Source organism: Cervus canadensis, chromosome 7 (assembly GCF_019320065.1).
Source record: "Cervus canadensis isolate Bull #8, Minnesota chromosome 7, ASM1932006v1, whole genome shotgun sequence".
NCBI lineage: Eukaryota > Metazoa > Chordata > Mammalia > Artiodactyla > Cervidae > Cervus > Cervus canadensis.
The window spans coordinates 71,915,733-71,940,651 of record NC_057392.1 but is presented as its reverse complement, the minus strand read 5'-3'; the positions used below and the strand labels follow the sequence as shown (position 1 = coordinate 71,940,651).

The 24,919-nt window shown below is 35.1% G+C and overlaps 1 protein-coding gene across 12 annotated transcripts in view; it reads right to left on the bottom strand.

Moving 5' to 3' along the window:
• The window catches only part of PHC3 (polyhomeotic homolog 3), an 80,799-nt gene that overhangs the window by 28,550 nt on the left and 27,330 nt on the right, over positions 1 to 24,919 (bottom strand). For 9 of the 12 annotated variants that reach the window (XR_006270391.1, XM_043473762.1, XM_043473763.1 and 6 more), the window contains 5 exons: positions 23,582 to 23,680; positions 16,897 to 17,143; positions 8,585 to 9,456; positions 8,249 to 8,296; positions 4,148 to 4,301 (listed from right to left, as the gene is read on the bottom strand). Coding sequence is in view for 11 of the 12 variants with exons in the window: in XM_043473762.1 (XP_043329697.1) it covers positions 4,148 to 4,301; positions 8,249 to 8,296; positions 8,585 to 9,456; positions 16,897 to 17,143; positions 23,582 to 23,680 (1,420 nt within the window). In the remaining variant the exon portion in view is untranslated. The remainder of the gene's footprint in view (positions 1 to 4,147; positions 4,302 to 8,248; positions 8,297 to 8,584; positions 9,457 to 16,896; positions 17,144 to 23,581; positions 23,681 to 24,919) is intronic. The other 3 variants (XM_043473767.1, XM_043473771.1, XM_043473761.1) reach the window with 1 other exon arrangement.

The window sequence follows — 24,919 nt, the reverse complement described above, 5'->3', positions numbered from 1 at the left end:
AAACCAACAGAATAAATAGAAGTTATAATGAATTATACAGGGCATTACCTTTATTTCAAGTAATCCACAACCATGCACAAATGTTCTTTGCTGTTCCTATTTTTAACAAATCTTCAATGACAGTGTACATGTCAGTTTGTAGGAACACTGTAGTACCAGGCAATTGCAAAATGTTGGGCTAGTTCATTGTGATTTTTCCCAGGCAAGCTCTGGGGACCACAATAAGACAGATCCACAGCCTATGACAGAGACTTTACCTACCCATTTGTTAGCACTGAACCTTTACTAAGCTGTACCAAAGTGGAGAGATGGAACCAAATGATAGCCAGGAATACCAGTGAGTATAAGATGGCTGAGAGAGGTAACAACAACCAAAAACGGGGCATACGGTAAAGATAATACGACTACTTACTGAGCACTTATGTGCCAGCACTTATATGTATAAATGTCTTACACGTTGTAACACATTTAATCCTAACTAGCCTATGGGTGCTGCTGCTGCTGCTAAGTCGCTTCAGTCATGTCTGTTTCTGTGCAACCGCACAGATGGCAGCCCACCAGGCTCTTCTGTCCCTGGGATTCTCCAGGCAAGAATACTGGAGTGGGTTGCCATTTCCTTCTCCAAGCCTATGGGTAAGTACTGTTATCATCTCCATTTTATAGATGTGGAGGAAAAAAAAAAGAGACAAAGATTAACTTGCCTAAAGACATACACTAGTGAGTAGTGGAGCTGGGTTACTAACAGAGACAATGCTTTTAACTCCTACGGTAACTCCTCTCCACCATCAGTATGAAAAGAATTGATATCACTATCAAAGATGCTCAAACATAGCCCAGTCAGGTAGAGAAGAAAGAAAAATCCCTATCAAATAAAAATTTCAGAGACCTCTTTGGTGATCCATTGGTTAAGAATCCACCTGCCACTGCTAGGGACACAGGTCTGATCCCTGGCCCCACACGCTGCAGGGCAACTAAGCCTATACACCACAACTACTGAGCCTGCGCATCTTAGTCAATGCTCTGCAATGAGAAGCCACCGCGATGAGAAGGCCTTGTAACGCAACAGAGAGTAGCCCCCACTCGCCACAACTAGAGGAAGCCCACAGGCAGCAACCAAGAACCAGCACAGCCAAAGATAAACAGATAAAAATTTCCACTAGTAAGACAGTGCAGTGATAACTGGTACAGGGTCAGAAAAGGAAAAGCTAATGGTTCACATCTAGTAACTTTGATGTAATTAATATTACTATATAGCTTATTTATCACAGCAATATTATATCCATAAATTAACCTTGTTCCACCAAATAATCCACCAGGATAAACTGTACTAGAAAACCTATTTAAAGTGACACAATCCCTCATTAAAAACTAATAGTCAGCAGGAAATACTGATTTGCTTATTTCCAGGAACAAATACAGATACAAATTGTTTTCCAATTGTACACATGTATTACAAGACTGAGAAACCCCATAAAAATCCTATCCCACATGCCTAATTTTCACATATACTCCTAGAGAAAAAGGGGTAAAAGATAATTCTGAACAGGAACTGAAAAGCAGTTTTTCTATTGGAAGGGAAATACAAATCTATGGAGAGCTGAAAAAATAAGAAAAATGTAATGTCCCCTTACAGATTTATAGATACCGCATTAAGTATAATGTTGTTTATTCAGAAAACACTGCTTGGTAGATATGTTCTAACTGATTTTTGGATCATATATACAAATAGACCTATGTTTTGTTGAAAACTTATGAGTTACTGACTTTATGAAGAATGTAATAGCTTTTACATGCCGGTTCATAATCAGCTGTTAAAAACACAACACAGTGGAATAAACACAATTATTATCCTCTCTAGATTTAAGACAACTGTGAATCGAGAAACCCCAAGTTAACCGATAAAGACTTTGCCACAAGTTACTCTGCCTATTTGTAGTTTCATTTCCTGAGAGAAACCAATGAGTTTGTTCTACTTTTTTATAGAAGCTTTTCATTTTATTTTTATTTACTTATTTTTGGCTGCGCTGGGTCTTTGCTGCTTTGCATGGCCTTCTCTAGCTGTGCAAGTTTTCATTGCGATGGCGTCTCTTGTTGCAAAGCACATGCTCTAGGTGTGAGGACTTCATTAGCTGTGGCTCACAATCTCTGGAGCCCAGCCTCAGCAGCTGTGGTGCCCAGGCTCAGTTGCTCCACAGTACATGGAATCTTCCTGGGTCAGGGATGGAAACCGTGTCTCTTACATTGGCAGGTGGATTCCTATCCACTGTGCCACCAGGGAAGTCCTTTATGGATGCTTTAAGAATTCTTACAGAACTTATGAAGACTGAATCCTGGTGGAAACAAGTCACTCTATTTTTATAGGTTAGTTTATCATATGATTTGATAAGCAACCTGTATTTGCTTTTCCCTCTCATACACTACAGAAAAGTAGTTAAGCATGAAGAAAATTAAAGGAAGATTCAAAAATTTATAGTTTACTCAGACAATTTAGCCAGAGGAATATGCCTGCCAGGGTCTCAGATTATATTTCTAAGGAAATAATGTGAAGATATTGTCGAGGTTCAATATTTCAAAAGTATTTAAATTTTCTTGAGTACCATTAGTAATGCTTATTAGGTAATTAAATCACAGCCACAATGCAGGGTTAGTATCCAATTAAATATATATTTCTGCCTTTAAATCAAAACTCCCAAGATACCTGCAGCAACATGAATCCCATTTCAGTGTACAAAAACTACAAAGATTTAATACTATAGGTAAGTTTTTAGATCTTTTGAGGTATTATTTTGAATAAGCAAAGGCAATGATACTGAATTTGTCTTAAATATTTTTCATAATTTTAATGACTAGATGTTTTCTCTTTTTCAGGAAAGAGAAAAGGTTGGAGTAAAATTGGTTTTCTAGCTCCTTGCAATGGAGATTCACACTGGCAGTAAAAAATAAAACCTAGAAAGAAGAGAAGGGTCAGAGAAGTGGCACGCTGAAGAAGGAGAGGCTAAGTCAGTGCCCCATTATAGTTTGTTTCCATGCCTGATAATATTGGTTCCTCTCAACTAAACATGATCCTGAAGGCAATGAGATATTCAATAGGACAGAATACTTACAACAAAGCCTGAATCAAGATTAGCATTATCTGGGAGAGGGGTCAGTAAACATTTTTATAAAAGACATATGGTCTCTGCAATGACCCCTCTTTGCTGTAGTAGTGTAAAGGCAGCCATAGATAATATCTGAACAAACGAACGTGGCCATGTTGCACAGAACTTTATTTATGGACAATGAAATTTGAATTTCATATAATCTTCACATGGCATGAATTACTCTTCCTTTAATTTTTTTTTCCCCAAACATCTAAAAATTTTAGACCTATCCTTGGCTCATTGGCCATACCAAAACATGTAGCAGAAAGATCTGAAGCATGAGCTATTATTTGCCACTCCCTGATCTAAATAAAATACTCAAAATTAAAAAAAAAAACCAACACCTAATCCAGAACATATCTTTTTTAGGACTTAAGATACTGGGCTATAGATCATAATGTTCCAGTGAAGTACCTAGGATTCACAGTCACTTTGATAATGTGCAGAGGAGAATAGAGAGGATTAACTTGAACTCATAAGTAGTTCTAAAGTAGTGAATAAGAATTTGAAGGTGTTAGCAATTTTTTAATCCATGTCTCTAGTAAGAATCAGTGTGGCTTAATTTAAGTACTGTCCAGGAAGCAATACCTTTAAAAGCGTTTACTCAAACTGGATCACAAGCAATTATGAGGAATGTCAGACATGACTTCAAATGCTTTGTGATTTTTGGACAGTGTAATTGAAATTTTCTAACAGAACTTTGCCTTATTCTAATTTTTATGCTAGAAATAGCTTGACAAATAAATCTGAATAAGCATAAGAAACACATCTGTATAAACTACTAAAACTTCGAAGACTGAAATGTGTTTTTGATTTGGGCAGTTCCTCATCAATTGCTCTAACTGTTTATCATCAAAAAAAACTCTTGAATTCTAATCTATGTTTTGCTGCAATTTATTATATAACAAATTAGTTTAAGATCATCTCCGGTGGGGAAAAAAATGAACTTTTTCCATTACTAACATTTGCCTAATAGAAAGTTCCCCCAAATTTAGGCACCTCCTCACCTAACAAGGGATGCTCAGAAGTCAAATCTTCTCCTCTCCCCACAGTTATAGCTGCTGGAGACAGCGTGGGTGGTGGTGGCGTTCTATCCATCCGGACACAGTCTTCTGACTCTTCTGGCATTTCTTCTTCACAGACATCCTCTACTTGATAAACCTACGACGACAAACCACACTGCCTAAAAATGTTTGTAAGATTTTAAAACGTAAAAGACAAAATGACTATTTGATCGATTGAAAGAGAAGCTTTAAAATCATTCAAATGAAGTTTTTCATAATACTTGACGATTCATAATAACTGATGATATTTCACTGGAAGCAAGTTGTGATCAGTTCCTAAGTTATAAATCACTAAGGTTTTCCCAAAAGGTGATAGTTGAATCAGAATTACTTTTAATTTTGTTAATTTTTTTAAATGTTTTGATTTTATACACTCAAATAACTATTTGGGGAGTTTACTAAAGTTTCTATTAACTTTCAATTGTCATAAATCAAAACAGGTACTAATATTTTTCAAAGCATGTTACGTGAATTTCCAAAATGACACATACTATATAAAGAAATGTACTGCCTAAATGACTACATCCCAAGCTCTTCTTTACCGTATTTATGTAAATTAAAGAGTGAATTTTGAAAAGTAATGCCTGAGAACCTACAAAAAAAAGTATGTGATTACATTTTTAATCTTCTAATCAAGAATCTAATGAATTTTTATAAGCTAATTATCAAGTAAACAGAAAATATCTGTCCCTGGAATCACACACACACACACACACACAGAGCACCACCCCCCCACACCCATCCTAAACCATTTGACATATCACTTATAGTTCTTTAACACTGTTCCATACATACAGAAGCAAGTTTTTACATTTCTAACTGCCTTGTTATCCAATGGTAAAGATAACACTTGAGGAAAACAGACTCAAAAGCACTCTGAGAAGGAACTTTATAACTAAAAAATATGTAACCTACTATTGATTTTTATTAAAATTAAGGCTGAATTTTCAAAGTCCGCTTGTACAGACTGACACAGGTATTTTAATTTGTCCTCATTTTTATTGAACCATTGTTTTTGAAAGACAGGTTATTAAAAACAAAGCCACAAAGCAATTTACCCCCTTCTTTTATGTACAAAGCTTATTACTTACGTTTATAAAAGTGAGTTTTTAAGATAACTTACCCGAAGTGATTAATATTTCTAATATCAAAATAAGAAAGTTTCAGTAACATTCACAAAAAAAAATTTAATGATATTGGTATCTAATATATTTTTAATCAAACCATTGAAAAAGTTTGATGATCTGAAATTTAAAATGATCAAGATTTCTGAAACCAGCATAAACCATGTGTGAGAAAAAGGACTATGAAGTTTTACCTACAAAGGCATATCTAACAACAGCAACAGAATTTAAAAACCAAAGCAAACAAAAAAACTAATTTTTCAACTCTACTAAGAAGAAAAAAAAATGTTCCCTTTTGTTTTAAAAATTTTAAATTCCTATTGTTACTGCTAATTTTATTAAAAAATGATATTCAGAGTTGTGGTCTGAATCAGCTACTAAGTAGGCAACATTTTAAAAAAGTTATTTGCTCTCAACCCTGCATCTGAAAACCTGTTTCACCAAGAGAGAGTCCTTGCCTCGTGTTTGGATCCTCAGGAGTGAAAGCAGTCGTTGTTTATTGTACAGTGCAAGAATGATAGCTGCTATTATCTGTTCATGATAAACTTTCCTAAAATGATGATAATGTCCAATATAAGGAAAGTCATCCAAAAAAAAATCCTGGGGGTTAAAGTAAAAACAAAAAAACTTCTAGTGAAGGGCATCTGCTGCAGTGGTCATTACCTTAATTTGGCAATGGTGGGGACGTTGATGCATAGGTAATTACACAAGTTAACAGTTTTATCAACTACACTAGTTCAGTTCTATCTGTGTAGCATTCCTTTATTAGATAATTACTCTTCTTACAAAGAACATCTTTTCCTTAAGTGCCGAAAACTTTACAATATTAAAGCTGTCACAAGGTTTTCAAACAGCTACTACAATAGCTTTTAAGGAATCAAAGATCATGGAGATCATGCATATAATTCTGATTTTTAAAAAAATAGGAAAAGAGTTTTAAAGGATTAAAAGAGGCAAATACAAATAGCATATTCTGAAATAATCCATCAAACAATCCTGTAAAATACTTTTCATTCTTTACAAGTAAACCTAACTATACATATTTTATTCTAAATCTCCCACGTGAAGGCAAAATAAAGAAAAAAAGAAGTAGTCAAAAACAGACCTGTCACAGACACCGGCACCATCAACATAAAAAACACAAGTACAACAACTAAAAGACTGAATAAAGCAAAGAAGTGAAGATTTTGCTCACAAGATCATTTGGAAACTGTACATTACAATTTCTCCTTAGTTCATAACTATTCTATAACTAACAATGGCTGCCAAACTTACCTCAAAGTACATCAGCCTCATCTGTCTCCCTTCCCTAAATAAACTGTGGAAAACATTTATTAGTTCTAAATTATCTACACTCATCATATCCTATTTATCATACCCAAATATCAATGAAAAATCTTTAAAAAAAATACTGATTTTACTATGAAAATTCACTTATGTTTGAAAATTTCACATCTATTATTTAGAAGTAAATACCTATTATTTCTCTTTAGAAGTAAACATCTCTCTACCTTTAAACATTTGAAACAACCTGGAAACTGAAGGAATGAGTAATTCATGAAGAAATCTGATGGTAAAAAAACAGATTCAATAAAGGTAATAAAAGAAAAATACAGCAATGTAATAAACAGGCTATGGTACTCAAAAGTAAAAGAAAAGTTAACATGGAAACATATGTAACAAATATAACCATACGAGTGATAGCAAAGAAAACTCATGAAAAAATTCCAAAAATTAGGTAACATAAATTTTAAGAAAAAAGCACAAAATTAATAGAGGGCAGAAAATAACAAGATCTTAGATATTTTTAGCTTTAATTTAATGCAAGTGTTCTGTTTCTGATATTTCTATCCCCAACAGTCCTCAAGATTTGCCCTAACAAAAATAATTAGAAAAATCAAAGGCATAGAGAGGAACTTTTTAACTTTAAAAGCCAATTCTAAAAATTGAGAACTTAAATTCAAATTAAATTTGATTTCTCTGAAGGTACTGTACACCTTAAAGACTATGTTTTTATGTAACATTATCCATTGTAAACTCTTCAAAAATCCATTGAAAGAAAATATTGAAATGCAAACTTATTTCTAGATGGCCACTGTTACCTTTCCAAAGTTCTGTTCTGAATAAAAGTGGAATTCAACCACTTCACGCTTATCAGTCAGAATAGCAAGAATGAAGAATCTATAAATTTGTATCCTGAGAATCAAAATGTTTTCCATTAAGGAACAGACTTTAAAACTCCTTTCCTTTCTGAGCTAATGGTTATTTTTATTTAAGTGATAAGATCTCTTCAGTGAGGTTTGATATAAATCTCCTTTGGGAATGCTGTTTTCCTCAGTTATAAATTATAAATTTGATCATTCTAACATTTAGAGACCTTATTTCAATTTTATTATAAATTATTTTATAAATTTTTAAAGTCCTTTATAGAATGTTTAAAAGACAAATGTTTTTACAGAATAATTTTGCTTTCTGGGCAATATGTGCCATTTTTAGAGGTTTATTTTGATAAATTTCACCAGTCTCAGTTATTCAAAACTTTTACTCCTCTCAATGAATTTTTTTATTCTCAGTATTCAACTCATCATTCTTAGCTTTTAAATGAGAAATATTTCAAGTACATGTTTTCCCTTAGTAGAAATTTAAAAATCAGAAGTTACAATTCTAAAAGATGGACTACAGTTAATGTTTGTTTGCAAAGTTGGATTCTTTCCTAGAGTAACTTTTTCTTTTACAAAATTTTAATTATAAAATGTAAGTTTACCAAAAAATTACATCATACAAGCATACCTCCACCTTGACGCAAAAGCCCCATAACGGCCTATAACTGCAGAATGCATACAACCAAAAAGGTTAGCTAGATAAAACCATACGTTTAAGAACATACAAGCCAACAAAGGGATCTATGAAGGATAATCACCTTAAGAGAAAAAACTTTGTGCAGATGACACTGGTTCAAATGCATTCCCTTGGGGAAAAAAAATCAACTCTGTAAAGATAGCAGATGGATTTGTTTAAATAGTAATAAAATTAACGAGGGACTTTAATAACCATCACAAATTATCAAGCATGCAACCATACTACAACAAATGGCTTTTTTTTTTGGCCCATATAGCACGTATGTCAGACACTGACAGATGGAAATTTCAAGCTTTTTAAATTCATAGGCATTTAGATCTAATGATAAAACACAACGTGGGAGAAAACTGTTTACTTTCAGTTCAGCAAGAAAGTCAAAGAGCTTCCAAGGGCTTACCACTGGTGGATCAACAGGTGCTGGTGGTTGTACTTGTAGGTTTACCGCAACAGTCTGTGGAGGAGGAAGAGTCTGAAATGGCAACTGGACCAAAGCTTCTGCAGCTGGAAGCTCCTCTTCAGACACCAAAGCATTCTGCACCAAAACCTGACCCTGGGATAGAATTTCAGGCTGCACTTGTAAAGATTGCATAGATTGCAGGGGCAGTGGTGGAATCTGAGCTGGAGGTGATGTCGACATCTGTGGAGGGGTTGCAATTGGGATTGGAGAGGACTGCAGGGTTGAATATTGCTGGTGTGATGTTGGAGACACAATCTGCTGACCTGGGGACACCAAGGCAGACTGCTGAACTGGACCAATGTGTACAACAGGGGAAGCTGGAAGTGGAAGGTGGGATGGAAGATTCAGCTGTGCTGTAGGTTGCACCTGATTAGCGGTGGACTGCTGCAAGTTTGACCCTGGCTGGAGAGCTGATGACACAAGAGGGTGTGGCTGAATAAGTGCTTGTGGATGAATAATTATAGTAGGAGACTGACTTGGTGAATGAGGTGGAGGAGGAGACACCACTACAGACTGCTGTGCTGACTGTGACTGGCTAGGAGACATTGCCAGAGGAGGGGGATGACTCTGAATTGGTGAGCAATGCTGTGACTGGGAACTGCTGGGGGCTGGAGGCAGGCCGTGGTTTGGGAGTGGCAGACAGTGCTGGGAGGGCGGTGGGTCTTGAGTTGGACTTTGAAGTGTGATTGGCTGAATTTGTTGCTGCTGCTGCTGTAGTATCAGCTGATGATGGGAAACTTTGGGAGGTGGTGAATGAAGAGGAATCTGTTGATGTTTTATTAGAGGATGAGGCTGAATTGGAGGATATGACGCTACGAGAGAAAAAAATGACAATTAGTCTTTATTTCAAAAACATCACATACATTTTAAAATAAATCTAAAGGAGGAAAGTTTTCACATCAGAAATCTATAACGAGTCTTCCTAATAAGAATGATTCAAAAATGTAATGACAAACAACTTTTCCTTGAAAAACTACATGATTTCATAAACGACACTGTGATAAGTTCCAAAAGAAAACTGCCTAAAACAACTGATATAAATCTGAATTTACACATGATTTATTCTTATTAAATTTTAAAGGTCATCAAATATTTCCAATAACTTTTAACAAAGTGTATCCACTTGAATCATTCTTTGGCAAGAAGAACATAACTGAACAAGTATCTTTATATGATACTACAATAACTCTAAAATCATAAAATAAAGATTGCATCCTTTTTAATCCATGTCTAAACATTCTTCCAACTAACAGTCAATTACTTAAAAAGCTTCCAAAATAAGTTCCCAAATTTAAACCAAGATAAACAGTTGGTACTATCCGACCCAGGAAAATTTTTGTATAAAAAGTTAATTCAGTTAAGCAAAACATGTGTGTAACTCCTACAGAATGATTAAATGAAATTTAACGATCGTGAAATGAAATTTCAGAGGCCATTCCAAATCTAGGACAGCACTAGTTCTGTTGCAGAAAAAATAATACCATCAGTCATGCTGTCTAGATAAAGGATCTTGGTTTACTTCTCTTCTTCCCCACACTCACAAAACCCTACAGTAAGTAATAACATCAGTTTTTTCCACAAAGGAGTCACTCATAATAGGAAAAAAAGTATATATATACATACACACATATATATGTAAGAATTAGCAAAATCAAGTACTAAGTGGTTTCCACATCATTATGCCCCTTCTGTATACTGGTGCGTATGTTTACATAGAGGGAGATGCTGCTAAAATCCTATCTAAATAATGGAAACTGGGTTCACTAGAAGATAAACTGAAAAGACTGCTTAATATTAATATCATGTATCAACTGTCACATTTAAAACATACCGAAAGACAGACAAAATTTTTTTCTCAATCTCAGACTGTAACGTCTTTTATTTTTAACACTGAACCCCATTTGTGACAAAAACGTTATAAAAAAATTCTAACAACTTCTTTCAATCTTTTTGCATTTGGTTATTATTTAAAATTCTGGAGATTCTTTAAAGAAATTAACATCTGATTAACATCTCAAGAAAGAAGCATTTAGAAGGTTTAACAAATGCCCAAGCATTGTTGAAATCAAAATGGAAATTAGATAATAATCTTCATATAACTTCATATAACTAGACTAGCATTTCAAACTAAGACTGAAAATTTTACATCACCACCTTATAAATGTGTTGGTAAACACTCTATATTACAGTCAATGAAATCTTGGCTTTGTGTAGAGTACCTTTCCACTGAGGGGCTTAAGATGCTTTCACATAACTTTCCTTTGTACTTATAAAATGTCTGTGGAGTAGGTATTATTATTGCCCTTTTACAGATAAGGAAATAGAGATTTTGTGAGCATAATAGCAAAGGCCCACTTTACTTCAATTTTTTAAGTTATAATTAAGATTTACCAAATTCTTGAAATACAATGGAGGCTATGGTCACAGGAATAAAAAGTCTCTCTGTGCTCTAGCAAGTAAGCAAACTTTGTTTTCTAGAGCTGGTAATTCACTAGAGAAATAGTTATCCTTTCACCTAAATTAAACTTTTCTTTGATCAGACATCAGAATGTGTCTATATATTTTATATTAGTCCTAAGTCCAACTGACAAGCACATATACTATAGAATAACTGTGAACATATCTTAAACAATACTTCTGTATAAGAAAAGTCTTAGTGCTCTGAAGAATATGACATTTGTTAATTTTTCTTATTTTAACAAACACTTTAGTATTGTCAGGTAGTCTACAAAGTAGAACCTTTCATTATTGCAAATAATTATAAATCATTAAATATATCATTTCATTCCATAGTTACTACAACCCCATGAGGTAAGACAGGTACTCTACTAATCCAATATATTTCAGATGAAGAAACTTTCAATAATCAGGTGACTTGCCTGCCATCACCTGGCTATTAAGGGGCAGCACTGGGCATAAAAGAAGCCACAGTCCCGGCTGAGTCTGGGTTCTGACTACGGTCCACATGTTTGTGTCCCCCAAAATTCACATGTTCAGTTCTTACTGTGACTGTTTTTGGTAATGGGGCCTCTGAGGAAGTAATATACGGTTAAATAAGGTCAACGGGCAAAACCCTGACCCAACAGGAAAACTTGCTATCCTCTTCCCACACTCAGAGGGAAGACCACGTGAGGACATATAAGGTGGCAGCCATCTGCAAGCCTGGAAGAAAGCGCTCACCAAAAACCAAAACACTGCCAGCTTTTGATCCTGAGCTTTCCATCCTCCAGAACTGTGAGAAGATCAATTTCTGTTGTTTAAGATACCTAGTCTATGGTATTTTTTAATGGCAATCTAAGCAGACTAATTAGGCTTTCATTAAGTCCTTCTACATACTGGATTAATATCTGCAAACAAGCATATTTTTTAATTAGATTAATTTCATAAAAGCTCTAAAAACTGCTATTAAAAAATGAGTTCTAATACAGCTCATGATAATTTCCAGATATTTGATTAAAGTTTGCCTTTATTTTATATATTAAGAAAAGGATTAATAAATATCAAGCGGGAATTTCATTCTCAAGAAGAAATGCTGAAGAAAAGTAAATGATTTTAGCACCCTAGAAATGTATGTAAGGAAATAATAAACATGTCTATTATAATAAATATTAGACTGTACATTATGTTGGAACACAAGTAGATTTTTTAATATTTGAAAGTGACCTGCAAGAGCAAACATTTTTCCCTTTGAAGAAAAGGACAAATTACCAAATCAAGAATCTAAAAAAAACATTTTAGCTTCAAACTAATACCCCACCAGCAAGAGGAGAAAATCTAAAAGGGCAGAAAAATTATAACTGTTGCCTTGCCAACTTAGAACCAGGTATTAGGGGGTTCGAAGGGATTGAAAATCGAAAAATGAATCTCTTTGCTTGAACTAACGCTGACAGACTTTGTACCTTTCTCTTTGGAAGGAAATTAACCTCCCGTTCATTTAAACTATAGAAATCACTAGAAATTTTCCCCTGAGCAGTCATTCCAAGTACAGTGAGTCACTGCCTCCCCACACTAACTCCTTCTATCAACACTGGCCAAGGAATTACCGGGCAGTCCATGGATAGGACTCTGCGCTTTCACTGCTGAAGGCACTGTCCAAGGTTCAACCCTTGGTCAGGGAACTGAAATTCCACAAGCCATGCGGCGTGGCTAAAAATAACCAAAAAACAAAACACTGGCCAGGGGCAGGTATGAGGCTAAGAACGCTCTACACAATACAGTACAAAAAACCTGTTACCAGGCCATACAAACAGCAGGACCTGGCACCGAGATGCTTATTAAGAAGAATTCACATGTAACCACACTATCAATGGATTTATTATTTTTACATTCTAACAAGATCTTGAGATTATATGATATAGAGAAAGTTGGCAATATTAGCACAGAGGAAATATGAAAAAAGAAACAGGTTTAGATGGAGGGAAGGCAAGCTTCAGCAGTGTATTAATAAAATGAAACTTTAAGAAGTAATGCATAGAGGGCAGTTCAAGATGGTGAAACAGAAGGACGTGTGCTCATCTCCTGCGAGAGCACCAAAATCAAACAGCAACTAGCTGTTGAACAAACATCAACAGGAGGACACGTCAAAAAAATATACCTCATGTCCAAAGAAAAAGAAGCCTCAGTAAGATGGTAGGAGGGGCACAATTGCAATCAAATCAAATCGCATAACTGCCGGTGGGTGACCCACAGACTGGAGAACAGAAATACCAAAGACATTCTCACACTATTGTGAAGATTCTGAACCCCATGTCAGGTTTCCCAGCCTGGGGATCCGACAAAGGGACTGGGAATCCCCAGGGAATCTGGCCTTGAGGGCCAGTGGGATTTGATTAGAGGACTTCCAGAGTACTGAGGGAAACAGACTCCAGTCTTGGAGGGCACAAACAAAATTTTGCACGCACCAAGACCCAGAGGAGAGGAGCAGTGACCCCACAGAAGACCAAAATCAAAACTACCTGCTAGTGTTGGAGGGTCTCCTGTGGAGCCGTGGGTCAGCAGGGGCACATCACAGGCACAGGGGCACTGGAAGGTACTCACTGGCATAAACCCTCTTGGAATTCACCATTAACCCTACCATAGAGCTCACAGACTCCACTGCTGGGTCACCTCAGGCCAAACAACTACCAGGGAGGGAGTGCAACCCCACCCATCAGCAGATAATTGGATTAAAGCTTTACTGAGCAAGGCCCTGCCCACCAGAGTAAGACCCAATTTTTCCCATGCCAGTCCCTCCCATCAAGAAGCTTACACAAGCCTCTTAGCCTCTTCCATCAGAGGGCAGACAGAAGAAGCAGGAAGCAGCAGTCTCATAGCAGCTAACAAAAAAACCATATGACAGAAAGTTAATCAGCATGAAAAAGCAGAAAGTTATGTCTCAGATGACAAGACAAGATAAAACCCCAGAGAAACAACTCAATGAAGTGGAGACAGGCAATCTTTCAGAAAAAAAATTCAGAATAATGGTAATGAAAATGATTCAGGATCTCAGGAAAAGAATGAAGGCAAAGAATGAGAAGATGTAAGAAATGTTTACCAAAGACCTAGAAGAACTAAAGAACAGAGATGAATAACACACTAGAAGGAACCAACAGCAGAATAACTGAGGCAGAAAAAGGGATAAATGATCTGGAGAACAGAATGGTGAAAATCACTGCCACAGAACAAAATATAGAAAAAAGAATGAAAAGAAATGAAGACAGCCTAAAAGACCTCTTCGACAACATTAAATGCACCAACACTCACATTTTAGAGGTCCCAGAAGAAGAGAGAGAAAATATTTGAAGGGATAATAGCTGAAAACTTCCCTAACATGGGAAAGGAAATAGTCAATCAAGTCCAGGAAGCACAGAGCCCCAGGAAGGGTAAACCCAAGGAGAAACACCCCAGGACACATTACTGTCAAACTGACAAGAATTAAACAGAGATAAAATATTAAAAGCAACAAGGGAAAACAACAAATAACATACAAGGGAACTCCCATCAGGCTATCAGCTGATTTCTCAACAGAAACTCTACAAGCCAAAAGGGAATGGCATGATTATTTAAAGTGATGAATGGTAAGAACCTACAACCAAGAAAACTCTACCCAGCAAGACTCGCTTTCAGATTTTATGGAGAAATCAAAAGCTTTCCAGACAGACAAAAGTTAAGACAATTCAGCACCACCAAAACCAGCTTTATAACAAATGTGAAAGGAACTAACTTCTCTAGGCAGGAAACAAAAAACAAGGAAAAGAAACCCAAGACAGAAAATAAACCCAAGACAATTAAGAAAATGGTAATAGGATCATACATATTGATAATTACCCTAAATGTAAATGGATTAAACGTACCAAAAGACACAGATTGGTTGAGTGGATGAAAACATGTACATGTATGCACTTCCACTTACCACATCACTCTACTTGACCCCCCAAATTTTATGTAATTATTTTATATTGTTAAGCTAATCATGTTCCCATTATAGCTTGCAACTGTAATTATCTTTTATTTTTTGTCTGGCTATTGATTATGAAAACTGATAAACATCTTTTCCTATTGTGATTATGTAATGATTATTCACTTAATATCATTGTATCATGATTGGTCAACAGAAAAATAGAACTCTATATCACCAAAACTAGGATCTAATAGAAAAACCTGTAATCACTTTTTAAAATGCAGATGCATTACCAGAATTATCTTGAAATTTTTTGAAAAATACAAATGCTCAGGTATTGCTTTTGTTCTCCAGAGTTCCAGATATGTTTCTAATGAGCAATCATGTTTAAAAACAATTGGACTATATGATGATCTTTTATTTTTATCTAGTCAGTTTCACTTTTTCTATTTCATATTCAATGCTCCCATTCAGTTTATATTCTCCAATTTCGCCATCTCTTTTTTTATGTTGTCTCTCAAGCCTTTATCAAGTGTAATAGAAAAGCTTTTGTATAAATATGTATAATATATATTTTAGAAAACTTATGAATTTTTGTCTAAGTAAAAAATTATGACATTTGATTCCACTTGTTTGACTTAGTATGAATAGAATGCTAGATTTCTAATTTAAAAATAGATATGCAACAAGCAACAAAGGTTTACTGTATAGTCAAGGGAACTATAGTTAATATCTTGTAATAACCTATGATGGAAAATAATTTCAAAAATAATATGTGTATTTGTATAACTGAATCACCTTGCTGTGCACCTAAACATTTTAAGTCAACTATACTTCAATAAAATATAGATGTTATAAAAAGTATTGCATAATTATAAAAGGATAGAAAGAAGATACTTACCTGATGAGGCTGGATCAAAGGAAGATTTTTTTTTTTAGGTAACATATATGAGGTGCCTAGCTCAGTGCATGACACACACACACACACTTTCAATAAACAAATTAAACTAGTAAAAACATATGTAGGTATATTAAGAATAGGAGAGATCTAAGTAGGCTTAAAAAGCATAAGAAAGGATCCAGCATGAGGGAGACAAAAGCTGCTTTAACTAGGAGAGAAGGTCAGGAACCAGTTTTTAAAAAATGCATTCAATGACACAAGGAAATAGTGCTAACTTTAAAGCAGAAAGCAGGTAAATTCCTTATCCTACCAGAATTGAAGAAAGCTCAAAACTGAGAAACTCTGAGATGAACAGAAGACATGATAAGGAAACTCACTCTGCACAGCCCTAACACTTTCAGCATAAGAACCATGAAGGAAGATTATCTATAGGTGGCAAAGGGAACAGACATGGGTTTCAAAGGCTGACGAGAATAAAAACAACTTGGTTCTCTGACATCTTCCTCTCAGAGATGAAATCAAAGATGGAAAAAGAGCAACATGGTGAGGAAAATAATTATGCATAATCCTTATTTTTGGAAAGTGATAAATTCCTCCCACTTGTCACAATTTTAAAGAAAAATATATACTTGCTTTTTAAAAAAAGCTTTTAATTTTGGACAAGTAAAGCATATTAAATAAACCACAGGCAAAATTTTTGTAAAGCTAACAGGTTTTATCCATACAACAGGAGACTAGCACACAATGAAGATGTTAATCAAATGTCAACTGACCAAAAAAATCTATTGTAATGCTTTAACTGTTGGGCTCTTCTTTTTTCAAGCTATACTACTGAAACATTCTTTTGTTAACTTATAAAATTCACAGTTTATAATGTTTTAAAAGTATTCTCGTTCAAGTAATATCTTTTGTTTTGCTCTGCCTGCAAAGAAAATGAATAATGCAACTATTTTCAAGAAAGGTTTTTCCCACCTGGTGCTATTAACTGGTGAATACTTGATGTCCGGGTGACAGCTGTGCTTCTCGACTCCAGACCTGGGCTCTCTCCCTTCTTGTTACTTTCTGGAGAAGGATCTCGTTGGCTGATTTTAGAACTGGTCACTGTTGTTTTGTTATGACAAACTGTCAATGACTGAGTTTGACTAGTACTTTTTGGCGGACCATTTTGTGAGCTAGATAATACACCCAACTTCTGGCTGCGTAATGTTAAATTCTGAACCTAAGAACCACACAACAAAAAACAAGGATGAAACAGATGGTATTAATTGATGTGGTAATTGCTACCATTGTAACAGTGACAACATATTTATAGTGCTTTTTTATACATAAAGTTCCAAACATGTAAAACAACTAATTAACCCTGAAGGAAAGGGGAGTTGTTATTCTAATTAATCGTACCTTAAACATTAAATGGCAATTTTTTTTTAAAAGACATGAAGGAAAAGAATCATTAAGAACTAAATAGACTATATATACATATGGCAAAAGAACTATCAATAGGAGGAAATTACCCTGTAATTTTACCTGCATTTTACCCTGCATTTTAAAGTTACCAGGTCAGAGACAGTGAAAGGGACGGAGAAACAGGGAAGAGCATTCCAGGCAAAGGGGTAAACTTGAGCCAAGTGGCAGAGGTGGGAGAGCCCAGGACGCAGAGGGAAGAGTGAGCAATTCCCTCAACTTCACTCTTGAGTTCTCCACGTCAGCACTGAGAAACATTTCAAGCCTACAAGCCCCTCATAAACTTGTGAGAAATTACTACACACAATTAGGGGAGTGTGAATACAATATTGCTACCTTAATAAAGATCAGAAAAGATATAACAAAAAAGTTACTAGGTCTACAGAGATTATCTACTATCTCTATAGACCTAAAAACTTTTTTATAATATATATATATATATAAAATAATAATAGATAAGAGATTATAAGGGAACACTAATCTTCTAAGATATTCATGAAATAACCAAACCCACTGTGATAATTACTAAAAGCATTTCCATTAACTAACTTTAAAGAGTGAGATTTTGTTGAGATGGTTATGAAACACTCATTTGCCCTCGAGAACCGGATCTCATGAGCTGGAGAGACTGCGCATGGCACTGAAATGCTCTGTTGTGAGGACGCCCATCTGTGTGCACAGATAGATAGTTGTGTCCCACTTTTGGCAACCCCCTTGACTGTAGCCCGCCAGGCTCCTGTCCATGGGATTCTTCAGGCAAGAATACTGGAGTGGGTTGCCATGCCCTCCCTCCTCCAGGGGATCTTTCCAAACCAGGGATCGATCCCAGGTCTCCCACACTGCAGGCCGAGCCACCACGGAAGCCCGACTCCTGTATACACCAGGGCTTCTAAACACTGCCAGTCAGGATGGTGGCAAAGATTATCCCAACTACTCTCATCTGAGGTTTATAACATTTTGAAACAGTAAGAGAAAATGCCTCTTCTGGATGCCTAACTTTTTGCCTCTCTGGAATGAATGCACCAAATATATTAATGCTAGGAAGGGAAACTGAAGTAAAAGAGATTCTAGGGTGACAAATATATTGCTGCTTTATGAATGTTTGGTCTCTACACCAGTACCATTAACTGATGCGCGATACCTTCTCTTTCCAAGTGCCAATGCAGTGTTCAGCCAACAGCAGATGCTAAATAAATGTTTACTTCAGCGCAGTTGAAGTTTTAGTCAGTTCTAAGTTACTTGAAAGAATTTTCTAAGTGAGACCATATGGAGCATTTTCTCTGATTTTTCTCAAATATTTCACAGCAATGTAAACACACTGAATCACTGCTGTATTACTGAAATTTAACACAAGAATAAAACATGCTGAAATCCAGATTTCCCAGCTCGCCACTCAAAGTCCCCCAGTGTCTGGGCCCAAACCGCGTCGAGCCCTTTTCCACTATTTCAGTTCACAGTCCTCATTTTCTAGCCAAACTCCTCTGCTCATCCTTCTCCAAAAACACCTTGCACTTTCTTCATTTAGAGCCCTCGTTCAAATTCCCCTTGCCTCAACGTAGTCTCCTGAAGTCCAACACACTGCTCAAAACCAGTTAAATTTCTACTCATTCTCCCAAAGAAACCTCTCCATGTCTCTGGTTAGAAATAATTTATCTTCCTGTCTATACTTTTCCCATAGAATTTGGATCATACTGGCCTATACCACTGACAAGGGTCTAGCTTATTTTAGAATTAGTAATGTCTGTGTCTGTGACATAGTGAGGCTCTGACTGGCAGGCTCTCATCTCTGACATTCAGTTTTTTAATCCCCACAGTTCTGGCTGCAGACTTAACAGAAACTACACAAGTCTGAAGCATTCTCCAATATGTGATTCCGAAATATGTATGACATGAATTTTGTTAAGTATCTTGTTCTATTTATAGTTTTCTTAAGCTAACACTAAAATCTGTTCATGTTTAACTAAAAAAAATCTCAACGAATGTCTAGCAGAGGAATATTAAAATCTCTCAGGAAATAAGGGAGAAACAACATAAAATTTAACATGTGCCATAAATAATACATAAAGTGGACCACCTCATGATGATATTCAAAGGCTGAATTATAGCCTGAAAAACAAAACTTTTCTTCAAATTAAAAGAATATTCAAAGCAAATGAATATTTGACCCTTAACCTGCAAATGAACCCTTAACCTGCAACAGTCCATTTAATATACTTTTTTCTTCTAGTTTTCCCTTTGTTTTCTGGAGTTCTGAAAGAAAGTGTGTGTATATATATTGTATTTTATTTATATAAATGAATAAACTTCAGAATATGGCTTTACTATCTATGGTCATCTAAGCTTAAATATTTACAATAAATTTCAAACATGTAAACTATACTCCTGAAGTATATACAGAGCTAAACGAGCTGTTAATAGAAAAATCACATGTTCAGATATCCTTGACAGAACTTCACTTTTAAAAAGAACCCACCCTTTCTAAGATAAAGAATATTATGGCATCTAATGTCCAACTTTAATTTCATCTGAACTTTTCCTATGATCACTTTGTAGAAACTTTCTGACTTAAAAGAGTCTACCTTTCCCACAAAATATTCTTGCTAATTTCACACCTCACATTTTTATAGTCGATTACCCAAATACTCACTTGTTTTTTAATTTGGACCTAACTATGTGTGAATTATCGCAGCATCTCTTCTTTGCAGATAAGGAAATTAGAACTATTTCTAGCATCTAAATCTAAAAGACTGTTTTCTCCTCAATTCTTACAATATTTCCCTGATAGCCTTACTAAGATTTCTTACTATTCCATAGCATACTTTTAGTATTATGATAACTTTCTGAAAGATTTTTTTTTCAAGGTAAGGATACGAGATGGAGCATTTAAAACAGTAAATAAGGGTAAGATAGTCCCAATTTCTTAGTTTTTACAGTGTGCTATAAATTTTATTACTAAGGAAAAATTAACTTATACTGACGTTTGTCAGTTAAGAATATTAAAACTTCAAATTTGGCATTTCTTAATTTGAATCAAAATATTAAAAAAAAACTGCAAATATATGTTTAAAAATTAACAAAGTGGAACAGAAATTCTTCAAACGAACAGTCCTGAACTTGAGGAAAGTTACCACTGGAATACTCAAAGTCAGATTACTAGAGAGCCACATACCTATAAATATCATATCTGGACCCAAAGAGCTAATTCTATAAATTACTTTAACTATGTTCACATTAAAGATGCTACTAAAGACAATGCAAGATGTTTTCTCCATGAGAACCCACAAAACAGACTGTGCTCTATAGAGAGTTTGTTAATTGTATTTTCCTAATAACTGGTTTATTTTACCTTGGAGACTGCAAATTCTTTAAATGGTTGTATTCTTTCTTCACTATTAGCTACGTAAAAGCTAAGAACCGAACTTGTGACTCATCTTTAGACACTGTATAACAAAAACAGTAATTAGTAGCATGTGATATTTTATGTGCCAGGCACTATGCTGAGTGTCTATTCCTTGTAACAACTCTGAGCTATCACTTCCAGTTTAAAGGGAAGAAATTGAAGCTCAGCGTAAGTAATAACAGCAGCTAACATTTAGTGAATGCTAACTAGGTTAACAGAAACTTGTTTTTCATTTTATTAACCTATTTAATTCTCATTACAACCCTATGAGGCATTATAATTATTTTATAGTTATTTTACTTTATACTGTTGAAACTGAAGTGAGAGTTTAAAGATAGAAAATGAGAAGGTGGTAGAACATGCATTTGAACCCAGAGAATCTGGCTCCAGAGTCCAAACTTATAAACACCATGCTATGACCTGTCCAAAATGAATCAACTGGTAAGTGACAAAGCGACTTGCCAAAGTCAGCTTATAAGCCCATGTCTTCCGATTCTTTCCTCTGCAGAGAAAGTACTAATGAGTACCTATAAGATTCTAGGCACTAAACATATATTACTCTTCAGCTTAACCCTACAAGTATGTATAACCACTAGAGATGTTTGGTAACTTGTCTAAAGTCACACAACTAATAAATGACTGCAGTGGAAGTTGAACTTAAGCCCATGCAGGACTTCATGCACTTAAGTTCAATGGCAACCTAACTCTAAGCTCCATGCCACTTTATAATTCTGGAAGCTGATAATGGTCTAGCTCTATTAGGTTTTATTAAAAGACAAAAATAGGAAGATAATTACTTCAATAAATTCACTCCACAAAGAGACATTTAAAGTTTAGAGCCCAAAACATCTTAATGTTAACAAAGGTCTCATTTTGTAAACATGGAAAGTGATGTATACAAATAAGGAACTATAGAGGGTCACATAACAATTAGGAGAAACCAGAGTTTAACTGATCACCACCTTTATATGCTGATATATGAAAACAGACCTTTCTGATGAAAAGAAACAGATTCCATGAAAAATACCAAAGAATATTACTGCTAACTCATTTTGTACCTTTTACCAGATGATTGAGATTATTAAAATTACAAAGCCAAGGATGACCTTATTAGGATATATTAACTTCTGCCATATGCAATCCAAAATACTAACAGTAGAAAAATGCAAAATGATATCATACAATATAAAAGTCTATTCAACAGCTTTAATTAAAAATGTACTCGATTTCATTCATTTTTATTAACCTGAGGTGTAATGTACATACAATAAAATGAATGAACCAATGCATTAAGTTTTGACATATGTATACATGTTACCACCACCCCAATTAAAATATAGAACATTCCCTTCACTCATGCCCCTTCCCAGTCCATCTCCTCCACATTCTGCTCGAGGTTATCACAAATCCGTTTCTTTTTCACTATCGATTAGTTCTGCCTGTTCTGGAATTCATATAAATGAAGTCACAAAGCATGTATTCTCTGATATCTGGCTTCTTTGACTAACTATGTTTCTGAGATGTATCAGTAGTCTGTTCCTTTTTATTTCTGAGCAATATTCCACAATATGCTTATCCATTCACCAGTTAAAGCAGACTGGTAACTTCCAATTTGGGGCTATTCTCAATAGAGCTGCTATGAACACTCATTTAAATATCTTTATGTGGATATATGTTTTCAAATCTCTCAGGGTAAACATCTAGAAGTGGAATTGCTGGGTCACATGTTAAGCATACGTTTAACTTCACATGTGACAGTACGGCTGCTCCACATTCTTGCCAAACATGGTATTTTCAATCTCCTTCATTCCAGCCTTTCTAGTGAGTCTATAGTGATACTCACTGTGGTTTTGGTTTACATTTCTAGAAAGACTAATAATGTTGAGCATTTTTTTCATGTGCTCATTGGCCTTCTGCTTATCCTCTTTTGTCAAGTGTTGAATCTTTTGCCCATTTTTAACTAAACTGTTCAAGATTTCATTGAGTTTTACACCTATTTTATATATTCTCAATATAAGTCCTTTGTCATATATTCTGTGAACATTTTCCCTCAGTCTGTGGCTTGCCTCTTCCTTTTTGTAGCAATGTCTTTTGAAGAACAGTTTTTAAATTTTGATAAAATCCAATTTATCATTATTTTTTTAATGGCTAATTCTTTTTTTTTTTAATGGCTAATTCTTTTTGTGTCCTATCTAAAAGAGCTTTGCCCACCCTAGAGCTATAAAACTATCTCCTTTGTCTTCTTCCAGAGGTTTAATAGTTTCGTCTTTTGTCTTCAGGTCTACATTCTAGTTCTATTTTATTTTTGTGAATGGTGTAAGGTGAAAATTAGCGTTCCATAGAACCAAACAAAAATAAACAAAAAACTGAGTGATATCCTACTCCATTTTTTAAATTTAAAATTTATCCAACTCTGTTTTTTAAATTAAAAATTTATCATTTTTAAATTCAAGAGCCATCCTGACTTAGTTATTACTTAACTGTTTGCAAAGGAAACTGAAGAATGCATCTCACATAAAAGCAGTTCTGCTTTACAATAGAACTGAACATAAAATGTCACTGCAAAAACACATTAACTTTACTAATGTCAAATAACCTAAATATCCATGTTTCATGGCATTATAATTTCTACAGAACCAAAAAACGTTCTTGAAGTTCTCACTATATTAAATGTTAATCTGAAATGTATGACAAAAAGCACTGAACCCATCAGTAACTTAAACACAAACGTACGCTTATCTTTAACCTGAAGACCCAGACCTTGGAGTACCAAGTCACGAAGCTGGACAAGCTCACCTGAGTAGCTGCAGACTGACAGGAAGATGACGATGACGACGAGACAACAGGAATGTCAGACTGTACAGCAGCCACAGTGGTAGCGGGTGTGAAAATCAGCTGTACAGACAGAAAAACCAAAAAATACCCTAAGACAAAAGAACATGTCCCACACACAATGTATAGCAGGCAAGAGAGACTGAAATTTGAGACAGAAAGACAATGCAGGTTAGGACTGTCCCCTACGCAAAAGGTTTTACATGACAAGGAGAAGTTTTTGATAATAGAGAACTCAAAAGGAAAAAAAAGAAAAATCATAAACATTTCTCAAACAGTTCATGATTCTGATGAGTAGAAAATAAATCAGTGCTCAAAAAAGAAAATGTATTTTGGCAATATAAAATCCACATACCAAATTTTTCCCCAAGTAAACTATTAAAACTTTTCCTAGCTCAAAACTATTGTGGCAGGATTCCTAAAATGGAAGTTGTAATAGATAACCATTGTCACTGCTCTTGAATGCAAATTAAATTTCAGTAAGAAACATGAAAAGAAACACCAAGAAGTCTTTTCAGTCCTCTTTACCCCCAAAGGATAACTATGCTACATACTATACTATAATATTTCACTCACCTACACAGGATCTGTGTGTAGTACAAACCTAGGTTGCTCTTGATTTTAAAAGTATTTGTAAAGAAATATTCATTCTAAGTGTAAATGCCACAACATGTCAAAATTCAACAATAAAACAGCTTGCAAAAAAAACTTTACATCAAAAAAAAAGATATACTCTATTTAATTATCACCATCTGTTTAATTTTTTAATACTGAAACAAGGCCATTAATTTAAAAAGGCAATACAATCCACTTAGAGATTACCCAATCCAACTTAGTAAATTATGACAATTGTTTCAAAGAACCTGTGAATATCTCAAAATTGCATCAAAAGTTATACAGTTCCTCAAAAACCATTTCTGTTTAAATTATCAATTAAGGGATCTTTTAAACTTCAGTTCTTTAAATACTAAATTTAAGTGAATTAAACAACAAAGTTTAACTTTCACAAGAAGGATTCAATACAAACAGCTAAAAGATGTTCTATCCAGCATGAACCACATGAAACTGCCAGCTTTAAGGTTAAAAACAGCCGAATAGCAATCATTTCAAATAGTTTCCCTAATTGTGAAGTGTGTGTGTGTGCTAAGTCGCTTCAGTCGTGTTTGACTCTGCGACCCTATGGACTGCAGCCCACCAGGCTCCTCTGTCCATGGGATTCTCCAGGCAATAATACTGGAGTGAGTTGCCACGCCCTTCTCCAGAGGATCTTCCCGACCCAGGGATCTAACCCTGTCTCTGACA